The 15779-nt window shown below is 41.8% G+C and overlaps 4 protein-coding genes across 8 annotated transcripts in view; all 4 read right to left on the bottom strand.

Moving 5' to 3' along the window:
- Window positions 1–2740, bottom strand: part of LOC100741575 (glutamate decarboxylase 1) — a 4460-nt gene extending 1720 nt beyond the window's left edge. The window contains exons 1-4 of the mRNA XM_012381744.3: window positions 2112–2740; window positions 1458–1642; window positions 587–881; window positions 12–158 (exon numbers count right to left, since the gene is read on the bottom strand). Coding sequence (XP_012237167.1) covers window positions 12–158; window positions 587–881; window positions 1458–1642; window positions 2112–2219 — 735 coding nt within the window. The 5' untranslated portion in view covers window positions 2220–2740. The remainder of the gene's footprint in view (window positions 1–11; window positions 159–586; window positions 882–1457; window positions 1643–2111) is intronic.
- An 87-nt stretch (window positions 2741–2827) lies between these two features.
- On the bottom strand, window positions 2828–8741 carry LOC100741456 (leucine-rich repeat-containing protein 15-like). Of its 4 annotated transcripts, none has more exons than XM_024365426.2 (7): window positions 7883–8741; window positions 7593–7743; window positions 7403–7474; window positions 6689–6832; window positions 5561–5961; window positions 5217–5476; window positions 2828–3850 (listed from the first exon to the last, which is right to left on the bottom strand). In XM_024365426.2, exons 1-7 carry the CDS (start codon window positions 8136–8138, stop codon window positions 3416–3418), a joined length of 1719 nt encoding a protein of 572 aa, XP_024221194.1. In that variant the 5' UTR covers window positions 8139–8741; the 3' UTR covers window positions 2828–3415. The 4 variants fall into 4 exon arrangements, with proteins under 4 accessions (XP_024221194.1, XP_003486991.1, XP_024221196.1 ...); XM_003486943.4 differs by having other exon boundaries at window positions 2828–3854; window positions 5574–5961; XM_024365428.2 differs by having other exon boundaries at window positions 3567–3873.
- A 108-nt stretch (window positions 8742–8849) lies between these two features.
- On the bottom strand, window positions 8850–11116 carry LOC100742014. Its single transcript, XM_012381805.3, has 3 exons — window positions 10719–11116; window positions 9949–10257; window positions 8850–9301 (listed from the first exon to the last, which is right to left on the bottom strand). The coding sequence occupies exons 1-3, from the start codon at window positions 10738–10740 to the stop codon at window positions 9243–9245; spliced, it is 390 nt and encodes a 129-aa protein (XP_012237228.1). The 5' UTR covers window positions 10741–11116; the 3' UTR covers window positions 8850–9242.
- Window positions 11061–15027, bottom strand: LOC100741333. 2 transcript variants are annotated; one of them, XM_024365430.2, is made up of 3 exons: window positions 14259–15027; window positions 13327–13602; window positions 11061–12170 (listed from the first exon to the last, which is right to left on the bottom strand). In XM_024365430.2, the coding sequence occupies exons 1-3, from the start codon at window positions 14944–14946 to the stop codon at window positions 11950–11952; spliced, it is 1185 nt and encodes a 394-aa protein (XP_024221198.1). In that variant the 5' UTR covers window positions 14947–15027; the 3' UTR covers window positions 11061–11949. The 2 variants fall into 2 exon arrangements, with proteins under 2 accessions (XP_024221198.1, XP_003486990.1); XM_003486942.4 differs by having other exon boundaries at window positions 14271–15027.
- Window positions 15028–15779: the final 752 nt, after the last annotated feature.

Genomic DNA, 15779 nt, shown 5'->3' with positions numbered 1-15779 from the left:
CAGATGGCCGCGATTTCCGGCAGCGGATCGAAGGAGCCGAGGACCGTGGTGCCGCATGTAGCGTTCACGAAGAAAGGTAAATGGCCCTGTTTTTTGACTTCCGCTATGGCAGCCTTTAACTCGTCTGGTCGCATTCGTCCAAATTCGTCGCATTTGACCTATCGAATGAACGAACGAATCTCCTGTTAACCGTCTAAAATGCAACGAAATTTAGTCTACAAACGGTGGTTCACACTTTCCAACAGCAGTATATGCATTCGGTTATCAAACGGGGTTAAAAAAAACACCCTTTTTATACGAATCTTCGATTTATCGCTATAAAATAAAATGTTCGACGTTCGTGATAACGATAATCCAGTTTTCTCTTTACCAAGATAATAGACGTAACGATAACGATTAATAGAAATATGTCAGTACGTTATCCAATATGTTATTGGCTATAAAAAATATAAAATGCAATTTGCTAAACGACTTCTAAGAATAACTAGCTGACTATGAGTTAGTTAATATCGTATGATGTATACGAATATCCAACGCTGCTTGCAAAGTGTTAACGACCGAGGTGAATGCGATGATCCTCTTCTACCTTGTAAACGTGATCGGTTCCTAGGCCCAACCAGTGGGCTCCTTTAGAGATTGAATAGTGGCCAGCCTCACTGGTGAAACAAACCATCGGCGGAAGACCCGCGAGACCTTTCCTCTTTACATCCGGGATCATTTTGTATCTAGCCATCACCATACCATACATATTTGATATACTACCACCAGGACAAAGTATGCCATCTCCTTCTGGTAACGGAGGATACCCAACCAGTTCCAACGATTTTTCTATTATTTGTCGTTCCATCACGGTGAACACGGGAGCCACCTCGTACGTATATCTAACAAATTACAGGTATAAGGTAGAATCGTGTTTGAATTAAGCTATGTAATTTGCCTTGCAATTCGTTAAACTACAATTCTTGTTAACAGTCTGCGTTTGGAAGGAAACGCGTTGGCGAAAAATGCTCGCAAGAGGATTATCATTATAATTCTTACGATTATAATTTTCTCGGATAGCTTTTCAAAGGTGCAAAAATATTGTGTACACAATGAAAGCATCGTATCCGCGGGGATAGGTCGCACGATTTATCATTGATAATAACAAATGCTATATATCTATGATAGAATTCAACTTATTGACACATTAAGCAGCATGTCGTCGTGTGTACCTGTGTTAATTAGGTACAATTAGACACTAACAAGGATAACTAACGGTAGACTAAAATAATAAAGGTATAGTAGTTAGATGTGCGATAACGGCGCAAGATCTATGCGATAGACGTTTTATGGGACTATAAGAGTCACGTTCACGAACAAAAATACAAACATACGATAAACTGTTTTCAAATAAGCGAGAACACGCCTTCCAAATCAACGAATCAACGTCATATAAAATATCTTAGATAAAAGCTTACTGGCTGGTATTAAACACATCTGTCAACCAAGAACCTGCCAAGCCATATTCGTCGACACCAGCGTACAGCTGATTATGAAAATGTGGACTGAACGTCTTGACAGAGTATCGAATCGTTTGTCTTATTGTTGTCTCGATTTCTCCTTTGGTAGCTGGTTCCTCGGTCAGTTGTATCGATAATCGTTTCTGCGAAATACGATCAAAATATATTCGAGGGAAATTTCTGCAAACTCGTTTAGACTCGATGCGACGAACGAGCGGTGTCATGTTATTGCAATTTCATAGCAACGAAACTGTACGATTTGGCATTTTTATATCTTCGATAACGTAATAGCACGTTCGTGTGCATTACATCGTATAACGCTTTGAACGCGCTGAATCTTTTACAGCCTATGAGAAAAATTACTCGATCTGAGAAACTTCTCGATTTTGTAAACAAGACATAATATACCCGTTTTAACTAAAACACAGGTACGTTTATCGTTTAATTAGCTAATGAACATTATGAATACGACATAAAAAAAAAAGCGTAATTCGAAGTTGAAAGGATTAAGAGCAAAATCCTTTCAAATCGCGCAGCGTCGCCATCGCAACATCGCAACAAAATTGCATCGCACGTGCGCATCAAGCCACAATTTGCAGTCGAAAGGCTCACCTGTAGCTCTTCCGGATGGACGAAGTGTAAGACGGGTTCGTTACCCGTACGATCGAACGCATTTTCCTCCTCAAGAATTTCCAGTAATCGTCCTAGCAGCTCGGTCATCGCCTTTGTGGATGCTGATGCGACTGTTGTATGTCGTAAACTGTATTACGGCTGTTGAAACAGGTCGACGGCACCGAGGCAGCGACGTTCCCCCACGCTGTCGACTCGACCTTCCCCCATCCATTCGTTGGTTTAGGTTGGAGGCGCTGTCTGCTCAATCACTTTGGTTGGAGGCGCGGCGTCGAACCGTTGCAGATTGTGCAAATACATACGACTCTCGGTTGACATATCGACCGGAAATTTTCGTGTCGTACAATCGGTCAAACGAATACGGTGAAACGAGTCGGTGAGACACGAAAAGAACGAACGCGGTTAAAGAGATACGGTGGCTCGCGAAAGTGTTTGAGCACTTATCATAGAAAACATTTATTATTGTGCGTATTATGTAAAACATTTCGAAATTTCATTAGCACTGTTATCGCTGTTACATCAGTAAACTCTTAAACAATATTTAGCGACCGTTAGCGCAAGTTAGATGGAAATTTAATGAAATTTGAAAATGAAACTAATGAAAATAGTACATTCATATAAATTTTCTATAATAAATGTTCAGCCACTATGTGTATATCTGGTTTGAATTGTTGCCCCGTACAATTTTAAAATCTTCCTCTAAAACGAGCTTTCAAGCTTTTTTTATTCTTGATAGTTAGGGAAGAAAATAATGCATAAAACAATAACAGTGCACGTATACGTTTAAACCACAGCGAAAAAGCTTCTTTTTTTTGGAGTCCGACAGGTGAATATGTTCGTACAGCTACTTTGATTTTATCACTTTCGGCAATTCAGTTGAATGAAATTCCTACGTTTGCTGTAGTAAATCGCAGAGGGCGTAACAAATACGTACTTGGATCTTTTTCATGTCAGGTCTGTCTTGTATGCGTTTAATCTATGCTCATATAACGTTATGTCAGAGAAACGTACAATTCGTCTGCGATCATGTTCATTTTATCCTTAGTATGCCTACACTTGACAAGTGCCTTAATCGCTGCTTTTTTCCGTGCTTCCATGAGCCATTTTATACGGTCGATAAAATCCTACGATAAAATACATATATTGTACATAGGAGAGAAAATGACGAGATATGTAAAAAAAAAAGAAAAAAAAATAGAGAGAAACTTCGTTCGAGAATTCTTCGATAACAGCGAATATATACATGTAACGCGAGGCGAGCTGTTTCCTCTTTAAAAAAAAGGCTGTTATCGTTCCATAGAGAGAGAACGAGACAGATTAAACACGGAAATAGGTTCGTTTCGCGAGAACGGATCGTCCGTGGAAGCTACGACTCGACCGCCACCACTACCGGTGCGATCGACTGGAAGTCGAGGAACCAAGCCCCTCATCGAGGCCCATTGGCCCTCGCACAGCTCGTGAAACGTCAGATGTAGCAATAATTTGCCACCGAGTGTGCCAGGACCTCTGCAAACCGCTCCAGCGCCAAATTCCCAAACGCCCAAATCTTCGCCTGGTTTTGTCTCGTTTACTCGCGCTAGGTACATTCTTTGCAACCACATGGCCAAATAGGAAACCGCGCAGTCACAGTGCCATGGATTTCTAGCAAGGCGAAGCTGCTCGATGAACTGCACCGTGTCGAAGATCCGAGGTGGCAAAGAAGATAGATAATTTGACTCCAGCTGCCTAGGCATTCGGGACCGCTCTTGTAGGTAATACCGTGTCTTCCTTAGTGGCTTATCGACGTTAACACTTTGACTGCCACGCCGAAATCACATGTTTCGCTGAGCACGCCATGGGAGTATTTTTATTGTTCGAAGGATGCAACACTTTGACTGCCACGCCAAAATCACGCGTTTCGCTCAGGACACCACGAGAGTATTTTTATCGAAGTATTCGGGAGTATTCGAAGCATATAATGGCAAAATAATAATAAATCGACGATGTAAGACAACGTTCTTCCCCGATGGACCGTTTATCTTATTGGTGGTCACGGGTGACTACCGTGGCGTCTTGGTAACAATTGATAGCGACATATTGTAACGAGGCTTCGTTCGTTTCAACAAACCATTCGCATTCGTTGTTTCATCGTAAGCAAAACGTGCGGAATACATTGTTGACACGTGCAGAAGATATTAGTAAACAGTGTTTGCTCATTGTATATATAACAGCAAGGTATGTGCACACTTCTAACTTTGATTATACGATTATAAAGCAGCATTTTACGATTATCTTCTACGCTGTGTTTATAATATTCGTAGATTAGTCCTCAAAGATATGGATGCAAACACAGTGCACCGTTAGATGCAAGATTCGTTCTCGTTTTTTTTTTATCGATGTTCTAATAAAAATATTTAATCGTTCAATAGGGCACTTTTTGTTTCAAAGTATCTTCTATTTATCGGTTATGTTCGAAATGTCCTAACTCTCAATTTTCATACAGTTTTTACAATTGTAAGAAGTTGAAACGCGCCGGTCACCGATAACCACCGTGGCGTCACAGGAGAAATCGTGGCCGGTCGTATATGACCAACGTGGCAATCAAAGTGTTAAACTAGGTTATCACTGAAGCAACGACGAGAAATATTTTGTTTGTGTTCCATGTTTCCCCGTATTTATTCGCGTTTCTATTATTAGTCTAATAATAACAAAAGTCTGCAGCAAACAATTTTTTTTCTTCATGAACGGGTGAAGAAAAGTTGAAAATCTAATCTCAATACCTCGCTATCTCGATCGCATAAAAATTGTTTATCGAAGAAAAGCAGAAAACACCTGATAACACGTCGCGATAGAAAAACACGTTTCTTCAGTGCGTACAATTTACCAATAATTTCATAATGTATTTGCGCCTGAACAACTCGTTATTAGAAACAAACAGACTCGCTGTGTAACAGAAGCAACAGCCAAACGTTTCTCCGATCGCGTTGCTTCAGGCTCGGGGCAATATCATTCTCCAAGTTGATATTTGCTAAATAGCGTTTAAAAGATGATGCAACAACGGTCAACAAAAAGAGTTCCTCGTATTGCTTCAATGAGGATGTTACTCACAGTTTGCGCAGACTCGGCGTATCCTCGAACAAATCGGGATGCAGATTGCTCAGGTGGTTCGAGTGCAGAAACAGAGAAGTCAAGTTTGACAAGCCTTGAAACGCGCCACGTGACAGGCTTTCTATACCATTTGCATACAACACCAGTCTCTCCAAACCAGTAGAATTTGAGAATAGTCCCGGTGTTAAGTTTCGTATACGGTTGTGTCCCAGTTGAAGTTCTTTCAACGCTACCAAGCCATGAAAGGCCAACGAATCGATCTATGGCGAGCAAACGGGATTCGTGTGAACCAACGGAAAGAACGAAACGAAGAGTGAGATGAATGAACGATATTCGCTAGTTACATCCGATATTTACTCTGGCTATCTTGTTGTTAGACATCTCGAGGGAGCGCAGACGTTCGAGCGGAGCCAACAAACTAGCGGATATCTCTGTCAGTTGATTGCCCCTTACGTTCAATTCCTGAAGCGACGCTTGCGCTCGAAACAACTCGTCGGGTAATTGTTTTAGCCGGTTCTCTTCCAAACCGAGGTACTTCAGATTCGTCAGATCCTTGAACAGGTCTACGGGAAGGATTGACAGACGATTTTTTCCTAATAAGAGCTCCTCCAGCGTCGATAAGCCGCGAAACGTTTCCGATGCGAAGCTCGATAATTGATTGCAGGACAGATCGAGCAGTACCAGCGACGTGGTACTTAGGAAGAGACTTTCCGGTAGAGTTTGCAGCCTGTTGGACGACGCGTCCCTGCGTCGTGACAAATATGAGATGCTGTCTGTATATATTTGTATCTTATTTCAGAAGTAAGATGCAATGCAGACGAGCGAATTTTATCACGGATGAGAACTTCACGCGTGTTTGAGCAGTCTGTTGGATCGTACGAAGACCACAGGGGATTAACAGAACGACTGTCGACTTTTTATGCATTTATGGAAAATTTCAAGGCATAGAAACGTACAAAATAACCAAAGTAAGACGAATCTCTATTTAGATCCCATTTCATACAAGTACGAATCTGCGTAAAAATTTGCGTATTTTAATTTCTTGCAGGAGAGCAATTTTAAAATTCCATACAATCAATCCTACATTATTCTCTCTATTTAGGTACGAACGAAAAATATTCTTGCCGATGTCTTGAATATTTCGCAAATATATTTTAATCGACTACCAATATTTTAGAATACTATACTTCATGGATTTATCGTAATATTCATTTTTATCGACTCGTCTACAACGAGTGTTACTCCGCGGCTATGAATGCTCCTTCTTCAATGACACTGCGTGTGGATTACGATAACGCGCGAACAATCAATCGCTCGTCTGCATCGAGTCTAGCTGCAAGAAAAGATGGAGAAATAAAAAGGTGAGATAGAAAAAGAAATTATCGATACGATCAAGCAAACTTGAGCTTCGATTTTATCCACTTGGTTCGCTGTCTCAAAGGAAAAGGTCAGTCGGTTCGAGGATCACTCACAGAATACGGAGATTTCGCGTGCTCAGAAACTGAGATCGGTGCAACTCGCCGAGCAAATTTTTGCTCAGCCTGATGCGCGTGACAGCGTGCAGCGAGAAGAACAAGTTTAGAGGAAGATGCTCGATCGAGTTGTCGCTGATATCTCTGAAAAGAAAAAGAAAACGACGATCATCGAGTTTCGAACGCGGCGCACAGTAATCTGGCAAGCGGTATTCTTCGAGCAACGTCAGAGAATTCTCAATAAATTTCTCAAATAAATTTTGAAGAGTTGTATCAGTTTATAGAAGAAAGAAGTGTCTTTTAACATTAAACGTTGCAGACGCTGTGTCATCTTCGTCGCAAGCATATTCTACTTTATGACAATAAAACGAAGAGTCGACTGAAAATGCAGTAAAGCAATAAAATCGTTAATATACAATAGTCTTGATAGAATAATGATGTAATTTTCCAGACGACTGCGTAAGTGTAACATGAAAAGTAATAATCGTAAAATATGTGCACGAGTCGGAGTAAGAATCGAGCCAGCCTTCGTCATTCGTGAGTTAAAGTTGAAAAATTGGATTTTACACGATCCACCAGAAATTATAAATCACACAGTTACAATTACGATTATTCATAACCGGAAATAATTCTAAATCGCTAAATGTAACTTTCCAGACGACTTTTACGATATTTCGAAACGGCGAGAACGGCTTCAACCCTTTCTATACTTACAGATGATTCAACCGCGTCATGTCCAAGAAGGTATCCCTGTGAAGCGCCGTCAGTCGATTGCCAGCCAGGTCCCTGAAAGCACCGTTTTTCCAACGATTTTCTCGATCGGATTCCATTGCCTCTCTGTTCGTTCTTTGACAAAGATACACGACGAGGGAGGAGAAGCGAGAGGAAGAGAGAGAAGGCTTACAATTTCAATACATCCCGAGGAACTAGTTGCGCCGCGGGAAGATCCAACAGATTCTGCCTCCAACAAGACACCGATTTAGTTTCCGGCTGACACCTACACGGCCCTTCCGCGCAAATCTCCCAATCTTCCTCGGCGGAGCTCATCTGCCAAACTGCGAACCATTCGTATTTTCGACGTGTTTCGAAACGATTACGTGGACGATACGATTGATAAAAAAGAAACAGAAAAAAAAAAACAAAAGAACAGAGGAAAAAGAAGAAAGCTCGGACGAGATAAAAAGCTACGCTTACCGGGTTGCTCAACCGCCCTGAGTCTTCTTTCCAGACGAGATAAACGATTCTCGAGCTCCTCGAGAATCGTGATCGCGACGTTACCATCCGCCGAAATCGTTCCCGTTACCATTTCCGACTCCATTCCCGTAGTTGCGGATCGTTCGAGAGTGGACTCTGAATGCGCGCAATCGCGAGAAGTGTCTGGTCGCGGCTTACAATTTGCCCGAGAAACAGTTGCCGAGAGCACGAGCAACAATCGAACGACTGGAATCATCCTCGTAGGGAGCAAAAGCTTCTTGTTTCTCGAGGCACCCGGTTCGTTCGACTCGTCGCGCCAACTCTCCTCGCACGTTCGTTCCACTATTCGATCTCCTCTTGCTTCCCTCCGTCATTCTCGTAAGGGCTTCCGGTTTGTGTTCCCGTTAATAGTTGCAGATTTTCGCGTAACGCTCGAGATTGACAAACAATGGTGGAGCTTCTAAGTAAGCTGACGCGACCTCACGATCGCCTATCTACCACTTATCGTAATCGCTGGTACCCCGGCACCCCGACCTCCTGCTAATGGCCACTCGCCTTCACTTCCATTACGAATCTAAACCTGCTGCCGTGCGTGTATCATTCTTCGAAAGGAAAGAAACGTACAAACGAGGACCAGCGATTTTCGTCACGGGAGAGTTTCACGCGTTTTACCATTTAGCGGATTTCATGGTAACAATAACGAAGTACGCACGAGCGTATTCGCTGTGGCTAAAAACCGATGCGATTAAGTACATACATTAAGCGTAAATATATTTATACGTGTTATGTGTATATTTATGCGTACATACACAAGTTTCACTCTCTGGGTTCTTTTATGTACGATAGTTTACCAAGTATTAACGAATGTAATTTGATAAGGATCGTTTTCATTACGAGCCCCTCGATCGACCTGTATTTCGCAAGTTTATATTAATCGGAACAATCAAATAACTCGTAATTCGTGAAATTTTCTTTGCAGAATCACAATTGTTTTATTAATAAATTTGTTACTATAATGTGACAAAATTTATTGACACTAATATTTGATTTGTAATATAAGGACGATGAGTGTGTTACATTGTTGCTACGTGTACTCCTTTTAACGACGACTGTTGCGTGCGCCCTTTTTTGAGAAAAAATCGCTCACCGGGCGTAATTGCAAAACTTGCGGTTTCTCTTTTTACGGACTCTTTTATTTTCATCTTCGGTTTCATTTTCATTCGAGTTTCTTTATTCTCGCCGAAGCTAAAGCTAGAGCTAAAGCCCAAGCACGACGTCACATAAGCATAAGCGTTGCAAGTGTTTTCCCATTAACGTGGACGAAACAGACGGTTGGTGCAACGAAAGATCCGTCCGTTGTTTAAGAGAGCCTCACGCCGCCAGCTCCGGCACACTCGCCCTTATTCTTCATTACCAGCTCTGTAAAAACAAATCGAAAGGAAACGTAAATTGGCGCGTTGAACCGGTTGAAAACACCGGTACTCGATCGAAATAAAACTTGGCGAGTATCTCGGAAAGAACGATGAACCTAAGATACGAAAAGACTTGACAACTTAGAATACAGAGTATTCCATGTAACTGAATTATCAAGCTACAGGCCTAAAATAGTAGAAGATCGAAAAAAATATCGTTAGCCAAAATTATCGTAACTAGCTCCAAATGCATGTGCAATGTAAAGCGAAAGTGTTCTAAAGACTTTAAAGTTATCGCTATCTTTTTTTAAAGAACCGCGATAATTTTTTTAACGGAACTATCAATCTTGATCGCTATTAGATGCTGCGCTCGAAAATTGCCGCAGATACAAGTCAGGTATATAATTGAGGGATACGTGTATATATCGTATTCAGCTCAAAAAGTCTGAAAACGCTCAATGACCGAAAAGAACACCAACTCCTTCAATAGAACGATATCGGTGTTGGTTTGACTGGTTATACTTTAGATTCATCGTTCCTCGTTACATATATATCGACCAAATTTCATCTCGATCTGTCACCGATTTCAGAATATAGGTATATTTGAAAGGACATGCGCGCGAATCACCGACTCGGACAAAGAGACACACTCACTTGTTCCCATTTCGCAGTTGTGAACGTCCAGAGCACATTGGGTACCGAAGGTCCTCGGCTTAAAGTTAGCGTCGGTCGGATCATGGACGCAAATCGGATCGTACGCAGCTCCACATTCTTTCGCGCAATCCTTCTTATTCCTTTTCGCCTCTTTGGCCGCCTCTTTAGCTGCCTTTACGTCCTTGGATGCGGTCGCGGTCTCCTTGATCTCCTTAGGCTCTTTGACTCGTTTCGTCGACACGGTAGTCGTATCCGTGGGCAAGGCGCTCGTCTCCTCGATAAAAGCGAGGGCGCATACGACAACCAATGCTAAGTCGCGAAATTATATACCAACATACGATTATCGAATTGTGAACAACGAAGAAAAACGAAAGAACGTTCGCGATCGGTTTGCTTCGACGCGCAGTGCGTGACATTTCAACGATAGCAAGACAAAATTATTCGTTTCCTTTACTACCTTAATCGTCGATCTTATTAACCCAAGCAATTACTGACATTTTACTTAAAATCTGTCGAATTAAGAAACCTTTGTCGATTTTATAAGCTTTTCCGTTAATGCGAAATACGATAACGGTAAAAATAAACGTATAATTTTCGTCCAAGATCGATCAGCAATTTCTAAAAAGATGTTTTGGCTGTGATTCGCGTGGTACGCAGTGAACGTATTAAATAATCGACGTCCTTTTCCTCCTTCGCACATTATCAAAGTCACGTGTCTGATCGACATATCGTCTTACTTCTCGGACTATTTTTCTCGGTCTGTTACTCACCTAATAAAACGATGGACTTCATGACTTCGTAATGGCTGTGCGAAATTCGGTATGATTAATCTTCTTCGACTTGAACGACGGGCGATACTATACTCATCTGTCAAGACCAAACGACTGAAACGTTGTCGCCTGTAGCGGTCGCGTTTATAAACGGACACACCCCCACCGTGCTCTCCGCTCCGGAAAACTCGAGAAGACCGAGAGGATCACGTAACGGCAATCTTCAAAATTACTCGCGCCTCCGCTCTTTACCAACGAAATTGCTAAGTGTCGCGATTTCGCTGGAAATGGAACAAAACGAGTGGAAAGAAACGAAAGTATATCTGCGATGCGTGTCCAATGTCGACGATATACGTATATTTATTCAACGAGAAGACAACGAGCGAGTCACGTACATCTCGTAATACACATCATATAGGTACATGCGTGTACAGTCGCAGAGACAAATAAGAGTGGATAGGTAGAGGAAGCAGGTACATATGAACGAAGTTTAATCGAACTACATACTATATTAGTGTTATGCTTAAGCTTTATTCGTTGATAGACCGCGGATATTCGAGCGAATTCATATTTTTACGAATATAATTAAAAAACGTGGATATAAAATTGCTTCGTCTATCGACCAGTTAGCTGTTTCCACCTCTTTGAAAAGCGTGTACCTAAAATGTGTGGCAAAAAGTAAGCGGTGACGAGTATACTCGACAAGCAAAGAGTATGCGCGACTGTTATAATATAGAATTAAATTACAATGAAACGACTGTTTTATTCTTTAATTTTATTGCTGACTGAGCTCGTCGATATTATTATCGTTTCTTCGCGACGAGTATATTCGTCAAGAACAGCTGACTAGTTAAATATGACAAAAGCTACTATAATTTAAATATCTATATATATTTTTGCATACGGTGTACATTCTTCGAACGTGTATCTTCGAATCTGAAAATTTTCTACGAATACGCGAAAATCCGCGGCCTGTTTATTATATATCCTTATAGTACATACATGCGTTTAATAAATAATAGAAATTAATATTTACACGTTTGTGCGGCAACAAGCCGTATTTAACGAAACTTGATCGATACCTGTCCACTTATTTTTATCCTCGACTGTACTAATAGCTAGGTAACGCATAAATACGCGACATGAGCAATGTGATCATGGATGAATCACTGAATGCGGTCGAATCGAAAGATTTCCATAAGTAAGGACGAATCAACGAACAGCTAATAGGCTAAGACTTGATTCGAAGGCGCCGCGTTTCCTCCATAATATAATTCTGCAATAATTGCTCATAATCGGGCCACGATTGGTCGTTTTTGAAGGCTCTACGAACTTGGCACTCGAGCGTGGAGCATTCACTGGAGCCAGATTCGTTCGCGATCTCGTGTTGTTTCCATGCCTCGTCTACCACCAAGGTCAAGAGGTTTAGTCTGTCCCATACTTTCCAGTTAGCTGAAAGAATAAAACGTCGTTAGCATTGAAATCGATTTTAACGCGTTTAGTAAAGCCACGTTACGTAAGGTAACCTATGGTCAACAGACCAAGTCGATTGATTTTAAATCGTTCGGCTTAGAACTTTACACCAAAGTTTCACTCTTTTTTTTTTTTACCGATATTCCATCATTCACAATGCGATTAGTGCGAAGAATATGAACGTATCGAGAATTTGTCGGCTATCGGATATTCCTATCAGCGTTATCTTTGCAACGTGCTTGAAAGTACGCAGCATCAGTTTTTCCGATCGGCCACCCATCGAATGGGTTTACTACTGACGATATACGATCGTGATTCGTCGAATATGCAAAATTTATTAAATTTACTCCTTGATTGCAGGCAGTTTGTACATATTCAACCTCGCGATAGTACATAAAATGCTAAATGACACTGTCATGCGCCTTGGCGTACCGTATCTTTCGCAGTGAAATACGTCAGCGTCGTTCAGAAAAAGTCGTGGTGTACTATATTAGGAAACTCACCGTACGTCCTTTAGCCAATACGTTAAGCGCATAAGAGTAGCTGATAAATTTTATGATTCGACAGAAATTTTCGAATCTTTTCGCAATCCTCCTTTGGCTATAATATTAACAGGACATTGCCATCCTCGAACAACTTGCAATTGTATGCCAAAGGATTATATACCCGTGAATAATAATAACGATAATAGCGATCTATTTGTGTAGCTCACGAATGTTTTTGGAAGAATTTTTATGATTAAGTACCTATATCGTACAATTGTATAGATATATCGTACAAAATTAATTAAGGTAATTTTGAAATTTTGTTACCATTGGTAACGAGAGATCACTTACATCGCATAACCATATAGATAAGGTCGGAAGCGAGTGTACAAACGTATATATAAATTGCAAATTGCCAAGATATTTATCAAAAGCATAAGCACGCTTCGCAAAAACGTTGAAAAGGATTTAAAAAATGCTATTGCGCCGGACGTATACGAATAAGCAACTTTTTGTAAGTCGTTTCACACAGTCGCTTCATTAATATTGTGCATGCACAATTAATTTGAAGTAACTCGAAACCAATCAGACAGTCAAGAATTTCCCGTTATAATTACGTTTTAAATGTAAATCTGAAGAAGGAACATTACCGTTTCGCAAACTACGGCCTTCGTCTTCGTCGTCGTCGTTATCGTTGTTACTCTGCATGTTCACCTTCTTGATCGTCTTTTTAATCTCCAGTTTGGGGATGAAAAGCAGCAGACAGATAACAGCGATAAACTTAACTATCATTTTGAAAATAACCAATTTCAATAGTATCTTGGCCAGGGTGAAGGCGTTGAGCTTGAGGGCAAAGGGCCAAGAGAAGTCGATAGATGGAAAACCAAGATGCACCGACTCGGTCATTCCATGTGGAACTCCGTACGCTGCAATATGCATCGCGTATTACTATCTTAAATCATAGAGGAAGGAAACGTGACAAACTTAATGGGAGCTGCAAACGATCAATCATATGAAAAATAACGTCCGTACACTATCTTACCTAGCATATAGATTGAGAAAAATAGTGGAAAACCACTGGAAATGAAAAGTACAAGGATACATTTAATCGACAAAACAGAGATACGTAGTAACGAGTAAACAAGGCAATGTGGCAGTAAATATAGAATGTGGTGCACTACGAATGCACGTTCGTTACCGCCGCAACGAAACTGAACTAGCATGACTGCGTACATCGGAAAAGTATTTAGACATGCAAGCATGCAAATAGCCGCGATATCGTTCAATATCTATATTCAGTGGAGCTATCTTTAAAACTTACATGTTTGATATGGCATTCATGCCGTATACTGTAACTTCCATCTTTGATCGTATCATAATGCTAATACAGTTTCTGAACGTTCGATATAACACACACACACACACACGCATAAAATATGCGTATAAACTGTTTCAATACTAGCTTCCGGAGCAAAAAATATTGAAATTACCGCCCGTCTCGATTCTTATCGATTCTTTTTTCAATGATATTGATCGTGCGCAATCCTCTGAAAGTAGAACGTACGCGAAAATAATACAATACCTCGAGTCTCACCTTGCTGTGGCTGAGCCGGATATACACCAATGGACGTGTACTCTCCCCCATAGGAAGATTGATCGTGATAAGGTGGTCCGTATGTTTCGCGCGGTGGTCCGTATGTTTCGCGCGGTGGCCCGTATGTTTCACGCGGTGGTTGCGATCGAGGAGGTCCGTAAGAACTTTTGAGGCCCGAGAAGTCACTGGACGATCGCGTCGGCAAGGAATACGAATCGCTTGGTACCATGGAGAAGGAATCTCTGTCCGAGCTGGTTTGGAAGGATATCTCGGACCTTTTCCCTGCATAGACTGGTCCCACCGATTGTTCCTTTCTTCGTTGAATAGAGCTACTTGTCGTTGCATCTACTGCAACTATTCCTTCGCGAGGATCCGTGCTAGTTCGGGAATGTCTTAATGCGTCCAAATAGCTGTCCTTGCCACGAGTAAATGGACCGCTATTTTTCCATTCAACGCTTCTCGTCGATGGTTCTATTCCCAGCAGAGTCTCTCCTTCAGATCTCGCTTCCATTTTGTCCTCGCGGCTGATAGACGTTGAGACGGCTGCATCGTCATCGTTGGTGATCGTAGTCGCGTTTTTCGAGATTTCGCGAGCGTTCGCGACTACGATCGTTAATAAAAATAACAGTCCAAAGACGCGAAAGATTCGCAAATTTTTCCGGTACTTCTCGATCATCGCTCGCTCTAGCAGAGTAAGCGGAGAAACAGAACTCGCGCGCGCGCGCGTACGTTTACGACAGAGTCGGAACTCTCGATGGAACGATCCTGGGGACTCGAAGTTTTCGAATGACGATAAACCAACGACCGAGGAAACGTACACACTGTTCCATCTTCTCCCCTCGAACGATAACACCGTCGTTGCATATTAAGCGCGTAACGGTGTTCAAGTTCTGTATTCGTGGTTCGTTTTCGCCTCGAACGCTCGAATTTGAATCGTCACCTGCGCCGCGTTACGGTGTCGCCTTTTCGTGCTTCGCCCCGAAACGACGAATCGAAGGGAGCGAAAGAGAGAATAGGATAAGGCGTTCATCGATTGTTATGCATTTGGTGACGTTTTCATAACGGTGTTGCGATTCATCGAACCTCCTACGATCCACTGGCACACTTGTTGCCACACGTCGTACGGAAATCGGTCACGTTCCAATGCGTTCACTCGCGGAAAGGGAAATTCGCTGATCGATCGATGTGCTTCGAGCGTCCCTAGGCAACCAGAATAAACGCCTCGACCCGAGGGTCCTCCGGCTTCTCCAATTTGTCATTGGCAAAGTCATGTCGCTCGTAAAAGTTCGATCATCGTAAGTAAGCAAAAACATCGGTCGAGTGGCAAGAAATGTAACAATTTGAAATTCGCACAGACACGGCCCTCGGTATTTTAATCGAGTGACGAATAATTTAGTAACTCGACGCGTGTAAATACCGAGAGTCTTTAGTCGAGTAGTTTTAGTAGAACGTGCGCAGTCGTTTAGTCGAGTGGCGAGTAAGAAAGTCGTGTGCCTGGTAATTTAGTAA

Source organism: Bombus impatiens, unplaced genomic scaffold, assembly GCF_000188095.3.
Source record: "Bombus impatiens unplaced genomic scaffold, BIMP_2.2 scf_0135, whole genome shotgun sequence".
NCBI classification, from domain to species: Eukaryota; Metazoa; Arthropoda; class Insecta; order Hymenoptera; family Apidae; genus Bombus; species Bombus impatiens.
Note: the sequence above shows the minus strand (reverse complement) of the source record. Positions and strands in the feature narration are given on the sequence as shown.